General features: G+C 41.8%; 2 protein-coding genes across 2 annotated transcripts in view; one reads left to right on the top strand and one right to left on the bottom strand.

Annotated features, from left to right (window-relative positions):
- The window catches only part of itga5 (integrin, alpha 5 (fibronectin receptor, alpha polypeptide)), a 49,810-nt gene extending 29,104 nt beyond the window's left edge, over positions 1-20,706 (top strand). The window contains exons 19-30 of the mRNA XM_042491202.2: positions 2,544-2,611; positions 7,208-7,358; positions 7,463-7,555; positions 10,208-10,287; positions 10,422-10,502; positions 10,606-10,711; positions 11,093-11,251; positions 12,626-12,733; positions 15,877-15,990; positions 16,469-16,570; positions 16,670-16,792; positions 17,502-20,706. Coding sequence (XP_042347136.2) covers positions 2,544-2,611; positions 7,208-7,358; positions 7,463-7,555; positions 10,208-10,287; positions 10,422-10,502; positions 10,606-10,711; positions 11,093-11,251; positions 12,626-12,733; positions 15,877-15,990; positions 16,469-16,570; positions 16,670-16,792; positions 17,502-17,585 — 1,269 coding nt within the window. The 3' untranslated portion in view covers positions 17,586-20,706. The remainder of the gene's footprint in view (positions 1-2,543; positions 2,612-7,207; positions 7,359-7,462; positions 7,556-10,207; positions 10,288-10,421; positions 10,503-10,605; positions 10,712-11,092; positions 11,252-12,625; positions 12,734-15,876; positions 15,991-16,468; positions 16,571-16,669; positions 16,793-17,501) is intronic.
- A 25-nt stretch (positions 20,707-20,731) lies between these two features.
- The window catches only part of rapgef3 (Rap guanine nucleotide exchange factor (GEF) 3), a 29,995-nt gene continuing 24,481 nt past the window's right edge, over positions 20,732-26,245 (bottom strand). Inside the window, exons 18-27 of the mRNA XM_042491169.2 lie at positions 26,014-26,111; positions 25,735-25,860; positions 24,714-24,895; positions 23,508-23,598; positions 23,381-23,431; positions 23,165-23,252; positions 22,999-23,063; positions 22,851-22,905; positions 22,616-22,687; positions 20,732-21,483 (exon numbers count right to left, since the gene is read on the bottom strand). Of these exons, the coding sequence (XP_042347103.1) occupies positions 21,365-21,483; positions 22,616-22,687; positions 22,851-22,905; positions 22,999-23,063; positions 23,165-23,252; positions 23,381-23,431; positions 23,508-23,598; positions 24,714-24,895; positions 25,735-25,860; positions 26,014-26,111 (947 nt within the window). The 3' untranslated portion in view covers positions 20,732-21,364. The remainder of the gene's footprint in view (positions 21,484-22,615; positions 22,688-22,850; positions 22,906-22,998; positions 23,064-23,164; positions 23,253-23,380; positions 23,432-23,507; positions 23,599-24,713; positions 24,896-25,734; positions 25,861-26,013; positions 26,112-26,245) is intronic.

Genomic DNA, 26,245 nt, shown 5'->3' with positions numbered 1-26,245 from the left:
TTAACTAGCCCTGGAGTCATCTACAGGGCTTATAGCATCAATGTATAGTGTGGCAGTATTCCCTAATAATGTACATATGGTTCTTAAATTGCTTAGACTAGTTCTCGCTGAGCTGATGATAAGAAAATCTGCCACACTGAGTAATCATTCCCTGTATCAGCGGCCAGCTACTCACTGGCTGTCTCCTGTCCCCAGTGAAAGAGGCTGTTCTTTTTAATGTAAATTCTAAGCTAGTCTGCTGGGAAAAGGTCCAGAGTGTCTGGAAAGCTGTTTTTGAAATGAAAATGTGATGCATATGTACAGTGGAGTGTTTCCCCGTCCCAGCAGGAATTGCTCTCAGCCTGCTTGGCTGCGTAACTGTACATAGGTGACTCGTTCCAGAGCTGCACACACAGAAGGTTGGTCGATATTTCCGGGTGGAGCACAGCCGGGCTCTCTGCCCATCTGGTTGAAATCTTGCGGCATTTTGCCAGTTTTCCTCTGGCAGTGAGTTAAGTTGGCTAAACATGTGGGTATTCTTTCAGCTGTGGCACAACGTGCACCATATGTGAGTTTAGCAACCAGATTGTAGCGTTTGGGGAACTGCAATCAGTGTAGCCTTACCTCCTCTTTTTCTCTCGCTATCGTGGTTTGTTTCTATCTTGTTGGATCACGACTGAACCCTGTCATTGATGTCCTTCCTAGATATCAAAGCTGTTGGGGCCTCCAACAGATGTGGTCTATCACTGAACCAAGACCTTGAGACAAGTCTGAGCTAAATATCATCCTTAAACCTGGAAAAGCCCCTTTTCACCCAACACCCAAAGAGTTCAAACCTGATCTGTGTTTGTGTGTAAAAGGGAGAGTGGAAGTTGTGTCAGACTGCCAACACATATCATTAATCTTGCTTTAGACTGTGTTAATGTAACAGTGTATAAACAGTGAGGAGTGACTATTATACCGCAGCCTTGGCCTTGATCAGACACACGATGCCCTATTGATTCCCACATATGCTCTGAGAATGCGCGGCGGCCCTGTATAACATTTCATGCCAAGTTCTTACTATCTTCAGCTGGAGTGAGGACGAGATGGTTGATGTGCTCAGCACACTCTCTAATCTTAACACATTGCACATGTTTCTATAAACAGTTAAGACATTGTGATGGATCTATTAATTGCAATCACTTTCAGATTTTGCAAAAAAGCATTTGTTCGTGCAGAACCAGAAAGGATCCCATATGCCGTCACCTTTTTAGAACTTGAAAATGGCTGAAACTGTACATCAATGCCCTCATTATTATGACTGCAGAGAGACTGGCTAGAGACATTATGCTCTCCCATTCATGTGAACACAATATCTCAAAATCACCTGGAGGGAATTTCTTCAAATTTGGCACAAACGCCAACTTGGACTCAAGAATGAGTTGATAAGAATTTGGTAGTCGAAGTTCTAGTGCTAATTCTATTGCTTAAAATAATAACATGTGACCAAATGAGTGTAAATTTGTGTAATAGATTCCAGTCATTTTGCCAAGTTAGCGTTTTGGTGTCAATGCATGATGCCTGCCCTCACTATGTCACACGCTGAGTCCAGTGTTGTTGTTGTTTAACTACAGTGACGGGCCTACAGACGACATACAAGGGTGCACATGTGGCCAAGTTAGCATGGCGGTTACATGGTGTCCATAATTAGAGCCCCTGCATGGTGTAATGACAAGGGGGGGCGCCTGGCTCTCTCTAATCTCCTCCTCTATTTCTATTTATTATCCTTATCGTCATGAGCATCATCGCACTGTCACAGGCACAGCGGGATGCAATTTAGCAACCCGCAGGGCTTTCCCTGCTGCAGCCCTGCCACACGTTCAGCGGTTGTCCGCTCATCCAGCAGTGTTTCTGTTCCTTTCTCTCCACTGTAATCTCCGAACCCCCCTTTATACTTTCCAGGTCATCAGTGATATCCCATGTCTCAGTAAGTTTCTCTAGGCTCCTCCCTCTCCATATGATCATATACTGCTGTGGTTCGCTGGGTGGCGTAGTGTGTGGTGAAAGCGTGGTTTGCCACATGATGCTGTGATGTGGGACGCTGGTGAGAGCTGGGAGCTGGCAGCTTTGTGCTCGAGCAGCTGCACAGGAGTATCTTCTCTGGCTCTGCCTCTCTGGGGCTGGACTCTTCCTCCGTTCATCATTTCCTTCGCTTACGCCACAACCAGAAAGCATGTGTGTGTCGGCCGAGGACAGCTGGTTCAGGTGGTGTCTGTCATGACCTCACTCAGTCAGACATTGTCCCTCTGAGCCACAACAGTGTTTTAAACACTGTCTGATGATGCAGTGATGATGTCTCGTAGATAAGGGGGACTGCAGTGCAGGTGTGTGTCTGTGTGAGGCGGAGGTGGAATGTATTAGTCATACCACATGTCGCATCTTGCTACACTCATCCTGTTGTCTCTCATAAACAGATATTTGATTTATCCTGTGTGCCTAATTCTCTTCATGTGTGAAAGAAGTGACCATCATGGTCTGCAGCCTCAATTAACCCTTTTATCCCCCCACTGTGCATCCCATAGGCTCAGATTCTGTTGGACTGCGGAGAAGACAACATCTGTGTTCCTGACTTGAAGCTGGCAGTTCATGGGTGAGTCTGCTCATTTCCTTATATATTTCTAGAAATCCCAGAGCGTACGGATTCAGGAAACATATAATATTAGATGGATAATACATGTTTAACTGTGAACAGGGTCACTGAACTCTTCACCTCCACTGTGCAAATGAGACCTTGGATTTGAGTGCTAAAGTGTAAATACAGCTGTTTTTGTTGTTCCGCTGCTTTGTTTGGCTTTGCATACCAGAGCGGGACTGTTAATAGCCACAGCGGTGCAGTGGAGTAGGGAAACACCGTCCTCTGAAAACAGGAAGCAGCTCTGCTCTACAGGTGCTAGGACAAACAGTTCAGGGGAAAAGACAGGAGAGATGAAAGGGAAAATATAAGTTTCCACTAATACTTTCAGTATAGCACCCGTAAAACCTGTACAGACATATACCTAAACCCTAGACCTGATTTGCTTTTCCAGCAAAGACAGTGCTCTTAAGTTTAGGCTGTGGTGTTATCAGATGGTAATTAAAGGGCCAATCACTTCATTTGCATTTTCAGAACAAACAAGAGTACGTCAAAACCTGGTATATGGCTGGGCAATGTATGGAACGCTAGAAGGCGTTTAATTTAAAGCAGAAAAAGGGCAGCATTCACTCAGCCCCGCTGTTGAGGTCCAGCCCAAGCAGTCATTTGAATACATGTTTCGTTAAAGGTTGTTTTTTGGCTTTTAATGACTATTAGAGAGGATCGTTGCAGAGTGAAAGGAGGAGAAGGAGTGGATGATAGCAGCAAAGGGTCGTGGGTTTGAATCAAAAATCAAACCTGCAGCCTCTGCGGCAAGGACAAAGCCTTTGTACAGGGGGCGCTGGCTCTACCAGATGAGCTACTGGGCGCCCCCATTTAAATACACCTTAAAATGAAAACTACACAAAATTAGACACACTCACACAGCTGAACACAACCTTCTTTATCTGGAGCTGAACCCACTGATCAATTAGCACAACCCTCCCCTCTTCAGCTTTGGGTGTTGATGTACATCCCTCTGTAAAACATCCTTTGGGGTTTGGATTAATCTGCAAAACCGATTAATTGGTCGACCTTTAGTTACAAGTTGTTACTCAGGAAGGCAACACCTGTTCCAACATCATAGTTCCACTTTCTCCTCATAGAAATGGTAGCATCCGCTCTGACACTGTAACACGTAATATTTATTGTTTCTCAGAAATACTGAGGCCTTGTGCATCCCACAGACACAGCTGATTCTGTCTTTCCTCTGTTCAAAACTGCCATTTCAATAGTAGCTGGCTATTTTGCTTGCTAATCTCACCATGCTTTTAGTTCACTGACTCACTCACTCACTCACTCACACACTTACTCACTCACACACTCACTGACTCACTCACTCACTCACTCACTCACTCACACACTCAATCACTCACACACTTACTCACACACTTACTCACTCACACACTCACTGACTCACTGACTCACTCACTCACTCACTCACTCACTCACTCACTCACTCACGGACTTACTCACTCACTCACTCACTCACACACTTACTCACTCACTCACTCACACACTTACTCACTCACTTACTCACTCACTCACTCACTCACTCACTCACGCACCTACTCACTCACTCACTCACGCACCTACTCACTCACTCACTCACGCACCTACTCACTCACTCACTCACACACTCACTTACTCACTCACTCATGCTCTCACTTTCTCACACACTCACTCACTCACTCACTCACTTACTTACTTACTTACTCACTCACTCACTCACTCACTCATGCTCTCACTCTCTCACTCACTCACACACTCTCTCACTCACTCACTCACTCACTCCCGCGTTTGTAAGGCAGGCCTTGGACCAATCAACAGACTGCAGTGTTTCTATCTCCACCTGTTAGTTTCGGATCAGTGTGCTGGGTACCTACACGAGGGCTAACGAAAAAACAGGATGACATGGGGTGATTATAATGCTACTATTCACAACTTTTGACAATGTAAACACAAACATTACCATTCTCATGTGTCACGAACTGCATTGAACCACACTGTCTTATGGCTTATGGGAGCTGTGTGTCTTCTGAAGCCGTCAGGAGCACCCTGCCTTCCACACTTTGATTCAAGAAATCTGTTAGCATTTTTCTCAAAAATAACAGCCTCCCTGATACTCCCTTTTCTGCTCTGTCATTTTGATTTCACATTCCTATATTTATCTACCATCTGCCTCCATTTTTTTCTTCGATCTATGGCTGATCCATCACGCATGGAGCAACCTGCTGTGAGTGCGTGTTAGTGCTGCGCTCCATCCAACTCCAGACACTGAGCCGTAGAGAGTCTGATTGGTGCAATTTGAAATAATAGCTCGATGTTTTTGTCTGCATATTAAGGACGCCTAATAGCAGTCAGAGAGGTTGACGGGATGGCTGTGATTTAGTGGAATTTCAGAAAAAAAGTATCCATCATTCCTGCAGTGTTGTTTCTTCTCTTCTACTGCCAAAGCACATAACCTGTTAGACCGAGGGTCTCCGAGGAAAGCTTTAAGGTTTTGTGGTGTTTTCTAATTTTGAGCCTTTGTTTGGTTTGAAAAGTGCAATGCCAGTTAGAATCAGACTACGGTTGAGTCGCAGGCTGGCGGATGATCAGCTGCAGAAATCGTCTCCCTCTTGCTCTCCTGCTTTGCTTTATGAGAGCGGGCTAATTAAAAGCGTCTGTGTGGCCCAACATGTGGAATTTCTCATTGTTCTTAGCTGAGCAGAGAGGTGGAGGGAGTGAGAGAAAGCAAGGAAGGGGGAGGTGTTTTACAGTCCTACGCTCTGTTATTAAGCTTGTATGACTTTATTGCCACATCGGAAAAGTTTCCATTTAACAGAGAGGCTTTGCGAGATGAATCTAATCAATGTGCTTTTCACAGTCAGGCTCTAAACAAAGTAAAACGCCAAACACAAGGCCTGTAAAATGTATTAGTGTCATTAAAGCTACATCAATTTATTACCGACTCTGCTGCCAGCAAACCCAAACAAAATGTCATTGTTTACTCACGACAGTGACTTTATTTAAGGAATATCACAAAAGACAGAGTGCTGATATTCAGTCCAACAGCACTCCCTCTTATGATATAAAAGCCTTTTTTACACAGAGATCGTACTGTAGAGCCACTGCAAAGTGCCTTCTTCATGTCGTCTTTACATTTTTACACAGAACCAAATGAGGGCGGCATCATCCAGTATGTGATTTTTAGAAAGCATGTTGACATCGGAGAATTAAAAGAAGCTTAACGTGCGTGACAGAACGGCGTCTGCTTCTAGTGTGACATATAACATATACGTACAATAACAATGGTTTAACATGTCGGTAGCAATCATTTACCGTCTCTGTTATACAGCGGCTGATCTTGTCCTCTGCTCAGAGGTTAAGGAGCTCCCAAACCTCATTGTTTTCTTAATTTTGGCTCTTGCTAACTGCTTTTTAAAATTTCCCACGATGGGTTGCACACATAACCTCGTCAAAACGTCACACCCGTGCTGCCTGTGATCCATTCTTGCTGGCTGTACCGTTGATACAGACTTTGTCTTGTTGCTGTTACTTCCACCTGTCACCCTATTTCATGATTGTACCGTAATATATACAGAACCATGAGGCGGCATAACGGTGCCATGTTCCCACCTTAAACAGGCAGTGTAAAAGAGAGAGTATAAGAGATAACAGATTATGATGTGGTTGTTTATTTTACAATTTGTTTTGCTTCTTCACTGTAAATAGCTCCTCAAGTGATTAGACTGAACTGCACACTACATGCACATGCACACTAGCGTGTTACTTTGTGCTAGTGTACTCGTTACTGCAGACCAGCTACTTTGTACTATGTTCATTTGTCCGTATGTTTCCATTTATTGTGCAGCCAGTGAAATAAGAGTCTGTTGATGTGTGTGACTCCAGTGAGTTAATAGCTTGATCAGAAAGTATGTTGCGTCATCGGTTGATGTCATATGAGCACACCTGGAGGTTTGCAGTTAAGTATCAAAGCTTCTTTCCTTCCTCCTCTTTTGACCATTCATAATTTAACTCAAATGTAGGGCCGCACAGTATAGCAACATATCATCAGAACTGAAAAATGTTCATAATAAATGAAGCGTTGATGTGCTATGGAGATGCCCTGGCTTTAGATATCATCTTCCAGATTTTGGGAAACATGATTGTTTGGTACAGACCCTGACAAAAATCACTTCATTATCCCTTTTTTTTCTCCAGTGAAAATGAAATGCAAAAATGATAATTTCCACTAAAACTGTGACTTATATTGCAATCAAAATATCTGTTACAATAATCAGTTTTTTTTGCATTTGGCAAAGCCCTACATAAGTTTGTTAAAATAACCATTAATGTTGCTAATTAACAGTAATAATTGCAATAGAGCACCTGTAAAGCAGCGTGATACCTGCATAAAATCCCAGGGCTGTTGTACTTGTGTGTCAGCACTTGTGAAATGCTTCTTGTCAAATAATTTGGTCTGAACTAACTGTTGTATAATCAAATTTATTTGTCTAAGGAGTCCTGACACCATTTAACCTGACCATTTACCCTGTTAGTAATCACCTTTTTGTTTTGTTGGCTGCTTAGGAGCAGGAAGGAAGTCTACCTTGGCGATGACAACTCGCTGACCTTGACTTTCAACGCCAGGAATGAGGGTGAGGGAGGGGCGTACGAGGCAGAGCTGTACGTGGTGCTGCCCCCTGAAGCCGACTACAGCGGAATCGCTCGCAATAATGAGGTGAGTAGAAACGCAAAACACTGACCCCCTCTCAGGACATGATTATTGCTGGTAATGATCAGTCCTTTGCTGTTTTTTGACCAATGTTTCCTCTTGTTTCTCAGAGCTTGACCCAGCTGACTTGCAGCTATGAGACAGAGAACCAGACTCGATACCTCAGCTGTGATTTGGGCAATCCGATGAAGTCTGGCACCAATGTAAGTTTGTCTTTTGCATTATTTTTTTCCCCTTTGCTCCATGTCTGATTAGTTAAATTATTGTAAAATATAGCACTGTGGTAAATAGTTGACACATCATCGTGATTTCCTGCTCTTAGTAGGAAAAGAAGCAGCATGTCATCCCCAGGTTGGGCACGAACAGCACAGGAACAGTCGGTATGTTAGGAAATGTTGTGACAGGAAGTACAGACACTCCATCTGTGCTGTCAGCTCCCTGCAGGGCAGAGTTCCCCTTTTTAATGATGCAGTCACAAGCTGGCATGCTTTTAATAGGTCTGTGGGGGAAAAACGTCAACTCCATGTTAACTGGATAGAAGATTGAAAGACTTCATTTGAAAAAGTGTTTGTGGAATCTGCTCAGTTGTTCTTTTGAAAGGTCAAAACATTATTCATCTGTTTGAGAGGTAGCTCATAAAAAGGTAGATGCAGAGAGACTTAAAGGGCAGCTACATTATTACTATTAATCTTTTTTTTTTTAAATTTCTATTATTCTTTGGCTTTCCAGGAGTGTTACTTATGTATTAAAATCTAAAATTTCTAATGTATGAAATTTATTTTATTATTTAAGTATGCATGTTTTAGCATCAAAATGCAATGTTTGTCCTTTTTTTTGCTCATGTTCAGGTCATTTCCTTGTAACCTTTTACTATATGCTTGCTAATTTTTGTCCCATGTCTTGTTAAGTTTCTCATTTCCTTCTCCTCATGTTTTTGAAAAAGAAAAATCGAATCAAGTTGCTCATCTTTTAAAGAGTTTAAGTCAGAAAGGTAACGATCAGAGGCAGTGGTTGACCAACACCTTCTGTGTGCTGTGAGGTAAAATGACAACACTTCGCGGCGACATAACAGCTTCAGCTGTGTTTTTAGAAAAGATTGTCTGAGGGTAGGGTAAAGCAGTAAAAATGTTCTAAAAATATCATACACTTAAACTGATATTGATTGTTTTTGAGTGACCTTTTTTCAGAGTCTAAAATATGTTTTGATGCTTTCTGTCTCCATAACCAGAATCCATGGACAGAAACAGTCATTTTACCTCACAGAATACAAGGAGTTTGTGGTCTACTGCTGCTGTTGATCAGTTAGTTTGTGCTATTGTGTGACTTTCTGAACCAAACTAACATGGTGTTGTCAGCAGTACTTTGCTAAGCTTCTGTGCCCTGGCACTCATGTCTACTCCTACAAACTGGGAGCGTACTGACTGCAATTTCCTGTTGTTAATACACTGATTATGCATCTATAAATGTGTTTATAGTACAAATGTAGCATTATATTGAAAGTGTCTTTACCTATTTAAATGTATGTTTAATAATGATAAAATGGCACCATCTTCCTCCTCCAAGTTAAAATCTTTGAAGCAAACACTTTCCTCATTCTTCATGCTTGCACTGTCAGCGACCAGTGAGAGTGGGAGGGGAGGGCACCAGTGCTGTAACTTTCGTCACTGCTTTTCACTAACGGCTGAGTGGGAGTCTCCATCTTAAAAAAATGGGAAAAGAACACAGCTGGAACTGCCCTTTAATAATGTACCAGCTTATGTGTGAAAGAAAATGGATCCAAAACTGTAGATAAAGAAAGGGCAAAGTAAGAACTCTGTTGAATGTGCGCACATGTAATGCATCTGTCAGCTGAAAAAACGAGAAGTTCAGACTGACACACCCAAGAACATCATGTATCTGTCAATGGATGAGCTGTGTGTAGCAGAGGGAAATAAAGGAGGAACGGCTGCCTGAAAGTCTGTAAATAGAGTGCAGAAACTTCACACCTCTCCCTTCGCTCTTACTCGTTATGTAGTAATAGAAAATATGTTTTGTGATCCACTGTTTTAATGCCGTAGCCGTGGCCAGAAGCACTTTTTTATCGCGTTGTCCGTCCCGTTCTTGTGATATCTCAGGAACGCCTTGAGGGTATGTCTTCAAATTTAGCACAAATGTTCACTGAGACTCAAAGAGACACTGATTACATTTTGATTGCTCTTGTGAATAAGTGTGATAACTTCTTCAGACTCGGCTCAAACATTCACTTGGACTCAAGGATGAACTGAATTGATTTTGGCGATCATAGATCAAAGGTCAAAGTCACTCGGACCTTGCTTCCGTCTAATTCTTGTGAATGCAATATCTCCAGAGGGCCTTGAGGTAGTTTTTTCAAATTTAGCACAAATGTCCATTAAATCTCAAAAATGAATTGCTTAAAATTTAGTGGTCATAGTTTTTTTTTGTCATTACTCACGAAGAATCATGACAAAATTTCACACAAATGTGTACTAGGATAAAATTATGAGGCGACGACTCTATATCCAAAAGGTCAATTTAACTGTGACATTATAATATTCTATAAAAACACTTTTCTGGCCATTAGTCAGCATCATATCTCAGGAAAAGAAGGAGAAACATTTTGTCAGATACTGACCATGTGACACTAATCTTGAGTAGCCACCTTGAAACTGTGCAGATTGTTTAAATATTCTGTGTTGCCGGGGAAAGATGTGTGTGAAGCATTAATGTTTTCACAAACATGATTATGAACTGAAAATGCAACTTGACTGGTGTGTGGAGGCATACAGCCGCGTGGTGGTAATTCTAGTTTTACATAAGATGATGATGGTTAATATGTTGAAACTTCCTCTTTGCAGCTGTGGGCAGGTCTGCGCTTCACGGTGCCGAGACTGAAGGACACGCACAAAACTGTTCAGTTCGAGCTGCAGATTCGCAGGTACAACCCAATGTCAATATCCAACATATCTGAAAAAAATGTAAAGAATACACATGGTTTCAGCTTCTCTGATCGCAACAACTCTCAAATGATGTCAGCTAATCACAATCTTTCTCCTCGCTCTGTTTCCACAGTAAAAATGAGAATAATTCCCACAGTGAGGTTGTCTCCTACAAGCTGGAGGTGGTTGTCCAGGCTGAAGTCATCCTTCAGGGGTGAGTTGAGTGTCAGGATTCCCTCATTTGAACTTGTGGAATTTCATTAAGTCTCCGTTGCCTCCCTCACGCATGTTCTCACACCCCCACTTCTCTATTTTAGTGTGTCTCGACCAGATAAGGTCTTCTTCCCGCCGGCCAACTGGAAGGTGACCAAAAACTACGGGGTGGAGCAGGACGTTGGGCCTGCAGTGGAACACATCTATGAGGTAATCAGCCGTGTTTCTTAGCTGTGCAGCCTCACCGGGGTTTAGGAGATTGGGTTGGAAAGCAGATCCTACTGTTCATAAAGCAAGTCGACTTCCCAGGGCAGCAATGAAGAAAAACCAAAGAAAATGTACTCCAGATCACTCAGTTTGATTTATTCTTAGGCTCTGCTGTTCCACTTCACTTGGGTGAGATTTCACATCCTCTACTTTAGGTGACCTATTTGTAGATTAAGAAAATATGTCAGATATGAAGTTTCAGCATGGGAAAAACTCTGTTGTACCCTCCGAGCTATAACTTAAATATGAAATGAACAAGCTGCTTTTGAAGTTTTCTCATTCTTCACATACTTAAAAATGTCCTATTTCATTTCCTTTTTCCAGCTGGTGAACAACGGGCCCAGTCGGATCAGCCACACCCTGCTGGAGCTGCGCTGCCCCCTCAGTGTCCAGGGCCAAACTCTTCTTTACCCCCTGAAGTTCTCCACAGAGGGCCCCATCAACTGCACTGCCGACAAATCCATGAATCACCGAAACCTCAAAGTAAGGCCTAATCCCATTTCAAATGTTCTCCCCTGCCTCTTTTTGGAGTGTGCCTTTGCCCCTCGGAACAGAGTTACGAGGGTTAGTGGTTTACTATTCCCCTATAAAATGGTACAACCCATCAAAACCCTGATGTGTCAGCAGTATCATCATCGATATGTAAACAGATGCAACTGTAGCAATAATGGTATTATCACAGTGACATTTGCTGTTTATCTGATGGATGGAGAAACGCATGGACACTCACGATTTTTATACATCTTCTGTTTCACATAATCAGTCGAACAAACAAGTCATCAGTCCTCATTGCTCTGTGGGCTAACGTTAGCATATTATGCCCTACCTTCCTATCTGCATTGATGTACGAGGAGCTGTAATGCAGCAACTTCGCTGCTGCTGGAAAGTGTGCAAAAGTACAAAAGCTTGGTAAATTTTCAAGCCTCAGACACAGGACACTGAAATAATGAATGTTTCTGTCATTCAAACTTTGTAGTTTACGTGTTTGCTGTGACATTGAGAATAACGATTTTTCTAAAATGCTTAACATAACGATACAATTACATGTTCATTTGCATCTAGATTACAATAACATTTTTTTTAGCATTTTTGAATGGTTGGAGTCTGCATCTAAAAACGCTTGGTTTGAAGGGCTAGATCACCACTCCCCCTCGACCCCTGAAAGAAATGACACACACTTCTTTACGCCACGCCCAAAATGGAGGTTTAGGTCCAAATGGAAGGGCCAAGGGGGGGATTAGGGCAGGGCCTAAGAGTCTCACATGCAGATGCACACCTCAGAGGGTCACATGAGGGCGAATCAGAAAGCGAGCATCTCCCACCGTTTCCCACTTGGATGTATGATTAACAGTTGGGCCGTCCCGCTGGTTGGCCCACACCCACCAGCTTCTCAGCCCCACCCAGGACACTTACCCCACCACCACTTTGAAGTCCCAGCTCTTCCTGATGCTCCGCACAGCTTGATGAACCACCTCACCCACCCAGTCACTCATCTTCGCCATCCAGCGTCACGCCCCCTTATACCAAGTTGTTGCTTTGGGGGCATTTCAATGCAGTTGTTTGTGTTTACATTCGAGGGTTGACATATGTTGAGCAGGGATGGGAGTGGTCATCTGTCTTAGCTGTGATCTAATGTTTTTTTTTCCCTGGTGAATTGCTAAGTACGGTGTGTTTCCACGGGAATCCATGTGGAGTGAAGCTCACATGCTTCTGATTAATGACAGAAAGCCTCGGGGTCATGCTAACATTGAGGTCTTATATTGACAGAGAGGGTGGTGTGCTCTTCTGCCTGGTGCGGTCTGTGTCTCAGTTGTCCTAACGGGTGGTGTGTGTATGTGTGTGTCTTCTCTCCTTTAGCTCCAGCCCACATCCACAGAGCCACCTATCCTGGCTCTAAAGGCACACGAGCACCGCATCGAGAGGAGGGACGTCCACAGGAATCCGCTCGCTCATTTGACAAACCTGGTAAGATGCTCAAAGGGGACCAATTACACTGCCCATTTTCATGTTCACACTTGTATTTTGGGTCTCTACTAGAGCATATTTACATTCTTTAACAAAAAAAACACTTTATTTACCTCAAACTGTGTGCTGGAACACCTGTTTTAGATCTACATTTAGGCTGCTGTCTCCTAAAGCCAACTGCCTGTCCTTATTGGACTGTGTTTCTGGGTCTTCCACATCTCAGTGTCTCTGTACAGTGAATGTAACTGTAACCCCAAGAAAGCATGTCCCACAAACTGCACGAAATAACAAAAAAGTGACAAGAAAATAATAATAATTGGTTCCTAAAAAAGAGAGAGGCAGACATTATCAGAAGTTTGTAATAATGTTAAAAAAATGTCCCTTTTTTCGACCTTTTTGCTTTTCTTTTTGTTCTAAATTTCTTATTTCCTTGTAACTCATAACTTCTTGTTTTCTTATTTTTTTTGTTTTTGCAGTAAATCAAGCCGATTTGCTCAAGTTTCAAAGGGTTAATATGGACGTCCAAAATTGTAACATTACATACAGGACTGAAAAAAGGAAAAACATAACAGGTTCCCTTTAAAGGGGAATAATCAGGTTCTATAAATACGTGTTGCGTCAGCAGGCTGAAGGGTGAAGTCTAATGTAATAGACGACTTGAAAGTGAGGGAATGAGGAACTTGAGTTTACAGTTGAGGGTTAATGTGTTTATGTCGTTAAGACCCTTTTTGTGTCACTAACGCAGCAGGTCAGGACTAAGTGTTGAGTACAAAAACAGAAACAATATATTTTGTTGCCTGAAGTGTTCAGGTCTGGATCTATTTTGGCGACACCGCTCGTACATGAGGCTCCTGGGATTAGGTAATTAGGTTATGATGTCGTTAAAAGGGAGGGGTCAGAGGGCACAGGCTTGTCCCATTGTGGTGATTAACATTAAAGAGCCTTTAGTAGTGGTGGAGGGGTGGAGAGGCTGATGGGAATGGGAGGTTTTTTGTCAGTGATGCACTGGTTTCTTCATAGACCGCTCTCTCTCTAATTTGGGGCTCTGGGTGGTGTGAGGCCCCGAGCCCCCACACAGTGGCCCCATTGATCCACCCAGCTGCAGGTAGCTTCTCTCTCAGCCTCTGACTGTGGCTACCTGCCTCCACCCCAAAGAGGGCTTTGTCTGTGCGCCTGTCGCTGCTAACCGCGCTCGTTTATCAAGCGTGGGCAACGACATGCTGGCATGAAGGACCCCATTCTCCTGTTTCGCCTGTGTCTGCACTTTTAGTTTTTAAGCTCGGGAGGACAGACATCTTTGTTCAAAGTGTCTCTTGATCAAAGTCTGTGACTGTTTAGCGATGCTTGGGTGAAGCTGTCAGCCCAGGTCACAGTGTGAGAATTCAAAATGACCTGTGCTTCAGTCTTTGAAGAGCTGAGCTGTGCATAAAGAACAAAGAGCTGGCTTTAATTGCTCTAACAATCAAAAGGAAATACATAATGTGTACTTTAAAAAGTCATAGTATTCTCATTGTTTAAAGTCACCGATCCTTATTAATGGATAATAAGTAATTTACTAATGCTTTGTTGATCACTTACAAGCAATCCAAAACCTACTTTGTGGTTGCCAGGCTATAACTGAGACTAACTGAGAATAATTGAGACTATTGACCCTTTAAAACCCGAACAAACTGGCTTAATTTCTTTCAAAAACATGGGAAGAAGGCAATGAGCAGTGAAAGAAGAAATGAGCCAAAAACTAGAAAGAAATTGGATAAAAGAAGAAAATTACCTGAAAATTTGAAATCTATGTGAAAAAAATCTTTTTTAAATAAACAAAAAGAAAGTTAAAAAAAAACAACAAGGAAAACAAGACTTAGATAAAAAAAAACAAGTTATTCTGTTACATAATTTTACATATGCAATTATGATAATTATAAATACAGTTTTTCCCTAGCTTTTTTCATTTTTCCCTAGACATTTTTCTCGAGCTTTTTTTAAAAAATAATTTTCCAAATCTACTAATTCCTTGCAATTTGTGGAACATTTCTCACCGAGTTAATTATTGCCTTTTCCCCCATGTTTTTTTAAAAGAAACCACACCAGTTAAAATACTTGTGAAAGGCGTCTGAAAGCAGAACGAGGAAAGTGATTTCGCTCTGGGTTTCAAAGGGTGAATGGGTTATCAGAATAGTTTGCGATTAATATTTGATAGACTAATTCGACCACTCGTTTCTGCATTTTTTGCAAAGTGTCAACCTGTCAGGCTCTGTATGTGCAGCAGCTGTGCAGTGAGTCCAGTTTTTTCATGGAGCTGTGGGAAAAGCCTCCACGCCCACGCGCTCCAGATCTTGACCACATAATCCCACCAGTGAGGATATGCTGCACTCTGAGGCATCTTTGGCACCGGTCCACGATCATGTCATTTCCACAAACCTTTGTGGCCCCGGTCCCTTGGGGCATCAGGGAGGTCCACCAGGAGGAAGTGGACTGATTCGCTCCCTGTCTGTCTGAATACCCTCATTAAATGTGTCTGAGCCTGAGGGAACCAGGCGGGTGCTCTCTCCTCTCCTCCTGTGTTTGCCCTGCTCGGTGTATAAGCACACCAAATCGCTCTCCCGCAGGAAACCAGCCGAAACCTCTCGATCTGGGGGTGGTCCAGTTACAGCACTGCCGTTAAAACACAGTGTGAGCATGTTTTAAAATCATGCCAAACTGCGTTATGGGGATCTAATTAAGAATATGTATTCTACAGTCTTGAGAAAAATGGGTCGGTTTTAGTGGTTGGGCAGTAATGTGGAGAGTGGAGCACGCTGCATTTTTACAGTCTCATGACATTCCTACAATCTAATTTGAAGCAGGCGTCGAATACTGATCATAACATTGGACTCTTTGTTATATTTATTCGACCTGCAGCGTTAACAGAGCTGTCATTTGTTCCTCTCATATGATTCCATATGAGATTCCACCTGCATTTATGTCCTGTTTGTTAAGTTTTCAGGGAATTATATCTATTTGGTTTTTTTTTTTAGATTTGTGCATGGATAGAATCTTTTCTTTCTATATATTGTTTTTAGGAAAGTCCTGCATAGCATCCATTTAAACCAAACACATTTAGCATTAATGTCATCTTAACTGGGCCAGTTTTCTCTCTGTTTCTGTAGTCTTGCTCTAACACGGAGTGCTGGGCGCTGCAGTGCACTGTGGGTCTGCTGGAGAAGGGGACGACTGCCATCCTCAAAGTGCGCTCCCGCATCTGGGCCGAGACCTTCACCGAGGTTTGTCAGAGATGACCCTGGCCTTGCAAACTCACAAGACATGTCCTGCACAAGCAAGACAAAGACATGGCAGAGGAAAAGGCTGTACACTGTACTGTAGATCAGTCTTTTCCCACCAGTGAATGTCTATTTTCTCATGTCAGATTTTGGCAGTAACTAAAAAGCAAAACAGTAAAAACCTCAAATGTGCAGCTAAAGGTACTTTCCTGCATCAGTCAGTTTCACATGTTTCTCTCAACAAATAGGACAACAGTTGCAAACTGAGAATCTAGGCTGCAGTTCCCACGTGTTTACATTTTTTATTTAGTGTTTCTGCCATGTCCGAGCTACACACAGACCGAATGTAAAATTCATTATCTGCAATCACATCTGCTCACAGGAGGGGAATGCTGATGGGATTTTCTTTGTGAAAGTGTGCGGTCTGTGTCGCCACCTAGTGTATCAATTGTTGATTGCTTTCTTGTAATGTTCCCTTCAGAGAGCTTACAAGCAGTATGTGCTGGAGTGCCTGGCCAGATACAGTGTGGAGAAGATGCCTTACGCCATCCTACCTAAACATTTTCCCAGTGGACACAAAAAGGTATTTTTTTAAATCCATTGCAGAGGGCCTGCTTCATACAGAGGAACCTTTGTTTTCTTTCTATTGAGTTAAAATGACAAACTGTGCGTCTGTCCTCAGGTGGTGACCCCGGTGGTGTGGAACAAGCCAGATATTGAGAACTCAGTTCCTCTGTGGATCATCATCTTGGCCATTCTGGCTGGTTTACTGCTTCTAGCTCTACTCATCTACGTCCTATACAAGGTCAGTGCTGCTGTGAAACACGTATTTAAGAGTTCTTGTATACTTGTACTATCTGCTTTTATACTGCCTGATCAAGGCAGGAATATCACTCCGTTACTCCGGTATTGAAAAGCACTGCTAATGTTTATGTTATGTCAAATAAGAGGCTGATGCTGTTGTGTTACATGTCATACTTCAGACGCCATCTTTGCTTCTGCAATGCCGTTATACTGTCCAAAATTACTCACGGGGCTGCTGTTGTTTTGATCTGTGTAAAAATGCAAAAATGGCGTAAAGAAGGGGCACGATGGAAATACAGCACAGCACGATCTCTGTTTGAAATGGCTGATCTTCCTAAAGGCAGCCTCATCAGCCATCTAATGCACCACCCTCTAGCACTCCAAAATTTTAACTTCTTTATTTACCTTGATATTGAAAGAAACAGAACGGAAGTGGTGAAGTGTATGTGGAGAGCAAAAGACGATATTTGCAAATTTGTACATACTGTCTTCTCTTATTGTTTTTGTATTATTATTGTCAGTCATACGCTTTTTATTTATGTTTATTTCTCATTAATAAAAAATACAATACACTAATAACATTGATAATAATAATTGTATTTTTTGGAAGAGCGTGTTCTGGCACTGGCCTAGAGAAAGATAATGAAATTGCCATTTAAGTGATTTGTTTTGCGTTCATTTCTGATTTTTCCCAAAATGTTTTCTTGCAGTTTGGCTTCTTCAAGCGCTCTCTACCGTACGGCACCGCCATGGAGAAAGCTCAGCTCAAACCACAGGCTGCCTCTGAGGCCTAAAAAGACAAGCGGAGCTACCAGAACCACAGTACCTGGCCATATGATTGCAACGGAGAAACACGATGGAACATGTAGAGTGGATCAGGAAGCAGTTGAAGGGTTAAAGGAAAGAGAGACCACTGGAACTCCACTGCGCTGCACTAGAGAAAGACACAAATCCAAAGATCTCCAAAGCCAAATGAATGTTGTTTTTTTTTCTTCTTTTTTAATTTATGTGTTGTTTGTTGGCAGTTTGGGATTGTTACCAAATAGAACTTTTTCTCAAAGCATCAAGGCTAACGCCGACGATCGTCAGCCTGCGGGTGCAGAGAGAGGATTTCTTTTTGCGGATTCTTTCGGTGGAGAGTCCTGTATCAACCCGTTAACTGCCTTATTTTGGTGCTAATGATCTGATGTGCTCACTGCCTCTGACAGGATGTGGCAACATGTAGCTTATGGCAGCCAGGAGCTGTGAATAATGCTGCCTGCAGAGGCCTGTAATAACTTGCCTTGTATCTCCTGAACGCTGTTTTATTGACAGATCGGTCAACAGGTGAAAACATTAACCTGGCAATAGCAACGTCAGTTTTCCCAGCCTGGGCTTAATCTGTTAAATAGCTCTGCTTTTATCACATCATTTAAAGTTTTTCACGTTATTTAAGCCCTGACCTGCTTGAGGTGTTCCCCTGATTTTTGCCTAATGCATGCTGGGATATGCTCCAGCACCCTGCAGCCATGCTGAGGGGGTGTCGAAAATGCATGGATGGATGTTTGTCTCTGCCTCAGGTTGGTGGACAGCGCTGGGTTGAGTTGTTTTTGCACTCAAAGGAAATCTACTGATATAATACCAGAGACACCTAAGACTGACTGACTGACCTTCCTTTGAGTTCTGATTTTGACTCCTACTGATCACTTTGTTTCAATCATTGTTCATGTTCAGTTACCAATGCTGGCGTCGTCATTGTTGTGTAGTTGACTGGGATGGGACTGGAACCACCGCAGACCTGCGAAACTTCACAATGTGGTGCTTCTGTCCAAAAAATAGTGGTGTTCTCCTAAAAATTACTTTGCTGTTTGTCTCCTCATTCAGCGCGGAGACCTCGTGCAAGCAAATGACGCCTAGGGGAAACCGCAGAATTGATGCGCCATGGCGTGATGGTGTCTTGAACCAAAGACATGACAATCAGCAATGTTGTAGCTTTGACGGAGTATTAGTCTGAGAGCAGGCGGGATCATCACTCTTTGTGAGTGTGAAGGATCCATTTTCAGCTCACGGTGTGTGCGTTACTGTGAGATACTGTATTTTTGATTGTCTTTTGAGCAAAAGTTGCCCAGAAAGAGAAGTGGCCAAAGTCATCCCACTACCAAAAGGCTACAGGGACTGAACATTAAAAATGCTTTGTGTTCTTTTATTTGCCATGTACATAGATTTCACGTGCCTTAAATGTAAATAATGTCTGTGGGTTAGAGTTAGGGTTGTGTGTGCTTGCATGGATATATGTGTGACGTCATGCATACATGCATTTGTGTGAATGGTATATTTATGAATGTTTGTTTTGTGTATGAATTGGTTATTGCCTTTCCCTCTGCTTAGTCCTGTTATTCCCTATCACTTCTGTAGCTTTATCATTAAGGCTAAGCCATTCTGCATTAAAAAAGCATTCACTGCTGGGAAGATGGCCCGTTCATAAAACTGGGCTGTCTGTACAGTAGAAAGACATAAATACTTTTGAAATTTGGTGCTATTTGACTAGAAAAAAAAACAAAACAACAGAGAAAAGGGCTGTTGCTTCAGCTTTTTCTTAAGAGGTAGAAAACCTTAAACTACCAGAATGCACTGCACTGCAACAGACCAATAAACACCCCCACTGAAGGGTGATGTAACACTAGCTTGGTCAGTTTTTCCACAGAAAACAATAAGGTGGCTGGCTTAAAACAAACAATCTTGTATTACAGTTAAAGAGTATCAATGCCAAGTATAACTGTTAGGTCTAATTTTTTCAGATGCTGTTTTTTATGATACAGGAAACAGTATGGCGCCCACTTCCTGTTCACAAGTTTTCATATTACAGCCAAACAGTGCACTAAAATATGCAGTGCCTTGTTTTTCCGTTTGAACATAATTTAGTCTTTCTCTCTTGACCTGCTTTTATACTCTGTGTCTGGTGGCGGGCAAACAAACACACAAAAATGCACAAGTACAATCTTTAGCTCAAGCACTGCCACATTTAAGATACCTGCAACCTCATTTTAAATCCCCTAAAATGACTATAAGGCTTTCTCGTACCTCTAACAAAGGGATAACAGGTAGGCACTGGGAACTAAATGTTGTTTGGAAGTGCAATATTTATATTCACCCGTTATTTGAATATTACAGTGCTTTCTTTTTGTTTTATTTGTGAGTGAGTTGTGATAAACCAGGACTTTTTGTATCAAAGTATGTGATTAGCACACATGTTAAATCCTTTGTGAGGTTCTGGCTTTTCACTTTCACCTGCTTTCTCACTAAACACACTTCAAGTGTGAAACTTTTTTTGTTGTACTCACCACTTCATCGCTGGACCACTTCTTTTCTTGACCGTACAGATTTTTTTTAATACCACAGACTGATAAAGAAACCATCAGAACTTGTCTGAGTTGAGCTCGGATATGTTGACGTAGCTTGATAATTTATGCTGTTGCACCTGTCCAAACACCGACATTATACTAAACATATGTTTTACATTTGTTTGCTTCATCACACACTCATTGGCTCGTGATTTATACTTTGTCAAATGGTCCACGAAATCCCCATATGGTAGTTGATTTAAAACATTGTCTGTTCTTTTCAACCCATTATTTATAATGACAGGGGATCATTTTACTACTTCCTCCACGGTAACATCAGGGAGAGGCACTGGGTTTTCTTTTCTTTTTTTTCCCGTCGTAGCCCATTTTCACTCTCCAGGACTTCCAAAAAAAGAAGTTGTACATATTTATGACGAGGAGAGTATGTTTGAACTCAAAGGATGACTCATTTGTTGTGAATTTTTCTCACCCCATATTGGGGAGAACATTTTTGTCAGGGGGGTGGGTTCTTTGGAGGTCAATTTTTACCTGTTGTGGTTTGTACTTTTAAATAAAATATTTCCCTTTTTACACATTCTTGTGCTTTCATTCAACACACATAACTGAGAAAATAATTTATTTAGAAAACAACATTGTATGAAATTATATTTTGCATGTCAGTTAGTGGCCTTGTTGCCAAAAAATGATCCGATACAATATATTAGTTTTAATGTGAAAGTACTAGTGCACGAAAAATCTGACCGCGAGTGATAAACGAAGGCAAAGATGTGTCGCATGTGTTCTCATAGCCTTTTTGTCGACCCAACAGAGTGATTCTTCCACAGACAGCAGGATACAAAATGTTACATATGACTCTTTACACCAAAGTCAGGCATACTTTGATTATCTGTACACATTGTAACATCGCCTTTGTGAGTGGGTGAGTTTCCACTGTGGCACATGCAAGGCTGTGAGGCTTTCTGAATATAAAAAGTGTCCCACAAGTCCCAGAACTGGATTCTCTAGTTCATCATCAGAGGTTATTACTGTGCAAACAGCACATTTGCACTCTTGATGCTGTGCAGAGCTGATCCATCAATGTCCAAGCTCCTTGAATTAGAGCGAATCCACGGCGCTCAGCGCCTCCAGACATCCATCTTATTTAGGCGAATGTGTTCATGCAGCTGAGTCTGTTCTGTGGTTTTTTCTTGAGCTACAGTTTTACAGTTTTTCTACATCTGCAGGTCGATGTTCTAGCATTCGATTGTTCTTGATAGCTGCGTCAGCTTACGCTGGTCGTCGATCACTTTCAGGTTCTGGATGTATTGTCGGATGTTGCTGGGACTCCGGAGAGTGAGGGCGTTGTCTGAGTCTGGAGGAAAAGAATTAGAGTTTGAATTGGCAAATCTTTTATCATTTTTTAGCAATTAACATGAAATTTGAAATGAACCAATGTGAAAGAAAGAGAAGTGGTCCATCCGTAATCAGACTGTGCCACACCAAACTAAAACTATGCTCATCATAAAGAAACGTTTTATTTGCTAGAAAGTACAACTTTTTCCTTTTTCTGTAAAAAATCACCTAGAAGGCCGAACCAAGGCATAAAGCTGTACGGCTGTTCATATAATCCACGGTCTCATTTTAGAGGTAACAAATGTACGTTTTTTGCCCAATAGTAAGGGCTTCTGTCATTGAGAAGTAAAAGGATTTCTCTACCTAAATATTTTTTAAAAACAGATTACTATAACTGGGACTTATTAGCCGGAAAACACAATAGGGCCATAGCATGAAGAAAAAACAAACTTAGCAAACTAGCAAACTTAAATTAAGAGGAAAGACTGTTTTTCCCCCTTAAGATAACAGAAGAGTGATTGTTTTATTAGATATGTAGATTTATAGTGTCAGTGTTAAATAACACATCCCAAAATGTAAAGCCCCCTGCTGGGAATTTCACTGGCCATTCAAACATTAGTTATTGGATCAACTGCTTGCAGGCCCTTCCTGTCAATGCAGGCCCTTCCTGTTAATGCAGGACCATCCTGTCAATGCAGGCTCTCATTGGCTGTTATAAGCTGTCGAGAGGACATGGGAGCTCCTATTGGCTCTATTGAGGTGTCAATCAAAAGGTCAGAGTTCAGCTGCCATTTTAGCACCAAGCTTTTGGCACATGCAAACTCGAGATATTATGGACAATATGTGGAGAAATTAGAATGTTTGAAATGATGCAACAGCAGTCCATGGACATTTATGTATGTAATAATGTCTTATGCTAAATATGTCACTGGATTTGGATCATCTGGACCTTTTTGAATGTATCGGGACGTTTTTTTTTGTCCAGATATTGATCTTTGCACTATGAGAAGGCACAGCAGGTAAGTTATGTTTGTACCTGCTGTGGTGGTTGTATTTGAAATGGTTTGCATCAATTGAATCTTAAGGATCTTGTATAAGTTACACAGCAGTTGTTTACATATCATAATTCTGGATTGTTCGTAGATATTTACATGTAGATATGCGAGTAGCAGGCCCTTCCAGAAACATCCGATCTGCCAGACCCCTCTGTGGAGACGACGGCACTGCAGAGGAGAAATATATAAGATTACCAATATCTTCATCATTCAAAACCCAACAACATCCATTCATTTCAACATGCATGTGCAGCTGATTGACCTTTGACCTATACCCTTGCCAGTGCTGTGTGTCTGCTAGTTGTATGACAAGCTTGACTGGTTCACTCACCGTACGGCTGGCTTCTACATCCTCGTACAATTTTCACCGTCTTGGCGATCATGCGCTGTGAGAAAGGGAGTAAAAGAAACATTAAAGTTAAATGCCATGCCAAGATTTGTGAGAAGCTGAGCAATCATATTTTTAAAAAAAGCCTTACCACTTTCTCAAAGTTGACCAATTTATCTACATAGTTTGGATTTCCCTCATTGATGAATGTCATGTCTGGACACAGGCAGGAAGCGAAAACATGTCAGTGATTATTGAATTCATTTACGTGACATTCTGACGCTGCATACGTGACACTGCTGTTGTCCGTCTGTTACCTTTGAGCAGCAGAGGCATGAAGGGGATGTAGGGAGGACTGAGTTTGGCCACAGCCAGTCTGTAGGCCCTGTGGTTGCGTGAGGGATCCTAAGAGGAGCAGAGAATAAACAGAGCACCATTATATCATATTAGTGTGCAAAATGAATGTACTAAACACAGAGAGCTCTGGAACAATCATTGAATGTTCTCAAACAGCAGCATAGGGTGTAACTTACCATCAGCCTCTCATAAGCACAGTAAACTCTTTTTGTCTTGCTGGGTATTCTCTGGAAAAGACAATCATTTGATAAGTGTTGACATGATATATTATCACAATTACTGTTGCATTCGGGGCTCTCTCACCTCCCAGGTCTTGTAAAGCCTGTGTACTGCGCTGTTGCTCAAACCGAACATCACAGCAAAGAATGAATTCAGGTTCTTCTGCTCTTTTAATCTGCAAAAGAGAGCACATATAACCAGTTTGGTCTCAGTGTGATAAAGTGCTGTTCTTGCAGGTTTTAGGGATTGTGTTTATATTAAGGTTGTGTAGATTATGGTTATATGTGAACAACACTAAGTGTCTACAGTAACACTAGCGACTTGGACGGTGAAGGACGGTACTTATAACTTAAGGATGGTCCCAGTTACAGAGCTAACATGCAGATTTACCTGGTGTAAAGTTTGGTGTTTTGGCATGCTAACATTACAACACAGTCTCAGTAAATTGTGAAATGGACGCAACCTCTGAACAGTGCATTATGTGGTGGTGGGCAGACAATATGTCAATGCAAAGCCAGTTGAGAAAAGTCGCAGTTTTTGTGTGAAACTGTCATAGTTTTGTTAGGTTTAGGAAAAGATAAACACTTTACGTTTAAAGAACAGTTTAGGAAGAGATCATGGTTTCAGTTAAAATAACTACGTACAGGACGTAAGTGATGTTGACTTATGCACTTTTTGTGATTACATGAAGTATTTGCATAAGGTAGTTTGCATGGTCATTTAAAGTCTGTAAAGTTATGCAGCTATTTTAGTTTCACACAGGACACAAACAGCGGTCTTCTGGTTGAAAGCCCATGCTGTTTAACCCATTGATCACCGCTTTGGCCTACCCTTCACAACATTTTGTGCTTTTGTTATACTTAATTGGTGTGTCCACCATGAGTATAGATCCTTAGTGATTTGCATCAGCATTGTTTTTGCGTTTCCAGCATATAATTTTAACACATTTCATTTTTCTAAACCAGTGTTTCCCAAACTTCTCCTTTAGCACCACTTAGCATGTTTTAGATCTCTGCCTGCTTCAATACTGCTGATTCATCAACACCTTATGAACTCCTGAAGCTGCCTGATAACCAGTGATTATTTGAATCAGCTACGTTGCAGCAGGGAAACATGCAAGATATAAGAGATAAGATAGGTAGAAGAAGGAAGAAGGAAACCCTGAATGTTTGTAAAAACTTTCAAGGAAATCTATCCCATATAAGTTGAAAGTTATTTCAGTGAAGACCAAAGCAGTAAGACAGAGCTACATGTCCATCAAAACATGGCTATGGTTATTAAAATTCTTACACTGCTGCAATCTTTATGAACTTCTTGAGCAGAATGGCTCGTTTCACCAGGTCTTCACAGAGGCACAGCTCCGTCACCACCCAGTACTGCACCTCATTGAAGCGACGCACGAACCGCTCCAGGTTAGCTGTGATGGCACCTGGGAATTTATGACGCCCGAACACATAGTAGACAAGCTCCACCTGCAGAGACAGGAACAATGAGTCGCATAAATTACACACTTGTGGAATAGAAATCTGGAAATCAAAGTGAAGAGTGAGGAGTTTTTATAGGTGACTTAATGAATGTGATTCAGAAACACGTGAGGCATGCAGGAAGTATTGTACCGCAGTACCAGATGATCTGATGGCAAAGTGCCGAGGAGTGTGACTCAGACACATTCATCAAAGAGATAACCAGTCTTTTGTAGAGACGAGGAAATATCTGAATGTCGGTTTCAGCTTTGGCTTCGCTTTCATGATAGGTGAGTGAAGGTTCGCCTTGATGAGGCATTTGAAGTGTAAATTTCCTCTTTGTTCGGTATCAGTTAGTTTATATGCTGTGGTCAGATGTGAAGTTTCTCATGTCTGTAGAGTTACCTACTGTGGCACTAATGATCGAAAGACTACAGCATTTCAGAAAACAAAACAACATATCGCAAATGTTACAGACTGCGGCACAGTGTTATTTTGTCTTATACTCTCAACCTGTGAGAGGCAGCAAGGTGCATGCTGCAAGGCATCCGGTTGGAAATCAAACAGTAGAAGAATTGTTCTGTTTGTTGCAGACTGACAAACATTGCATCCCATCAGCAACAAGGAATCAATGCCCAGTAGTACCTCCGGTTTTTGGTTTGAGTCTACGTGTCACCAGATGTTCTTTGGTTTTGTTGTACTGTTTTGCGTAATGTTATTTTGTTGTCTGAAATGTAATTTTGGATAATGTTATAGTGTTTTCCGAAATGCAAAAGTGTTTTCTGAAACTTTGAAATGTTTTTTCTGAAATGTTGTAGTGTTTTGACCCTCTGGGCCACCATACTTACCTCATGCATGGCAGTGAACAGTTCCCAGTCGTAGTTGGTGAGTTCATTGGCGATGTCTTTAGAGCCCATCTGTTCCAGGATGTCGGTTGTTCCTCGCTCTGGACCCTGTTGCTCCGTCAGGGGTGTCTGGGAGAAACAGAGAGAGAAAATGAACCAAACCGTGACAAACTCAGCTGTATGCATCATAATGAACGATGGACGTACTGACAGTATGTCTGAAGTGATGACATTCCTCTTTTATTTCACAGAAAAATGATGCAGAGGGAAGTAATTCCTCACCAGTTGTTCCACTTGGCTGCTTGTGCAGATGAACAGTCTCTCGTTGAGTCCCAGCGCCGTGTAGACTGCAGTCGCATCCAGCTTTAACTGAGCTCTTTCTGTGTGCATTTAATACATCAAAAACCTCATTTTCAGCATAATAAACTGCCTAAAAATCACATTAATATGCAGCAGAATGCATCATCTGAACAATTTTACATGAACAAGCAATTTAAATGAAAAATATCCATGC

The sequence above is a fragment of the Plectropomus leopardus genome, chromosome 9 (genome assembly GCF_026936395.1).
Source record: "Plectropomus leopardus strain MGB_pleo_1.0 chromosome 9, ASM2693639v1, whole genome shotgun sequence".
Lineage (NCBI taxonomy): Eukaryota > Metazoa > Chordata > Actinopteri > Perciformes > Serranidae > Plectropomus > Plectropomus leopardus.
Note: the sequence above shows the minus strand (reverse complement) of the source record. Positions and strands in the feature narration are given on the sequence as shown.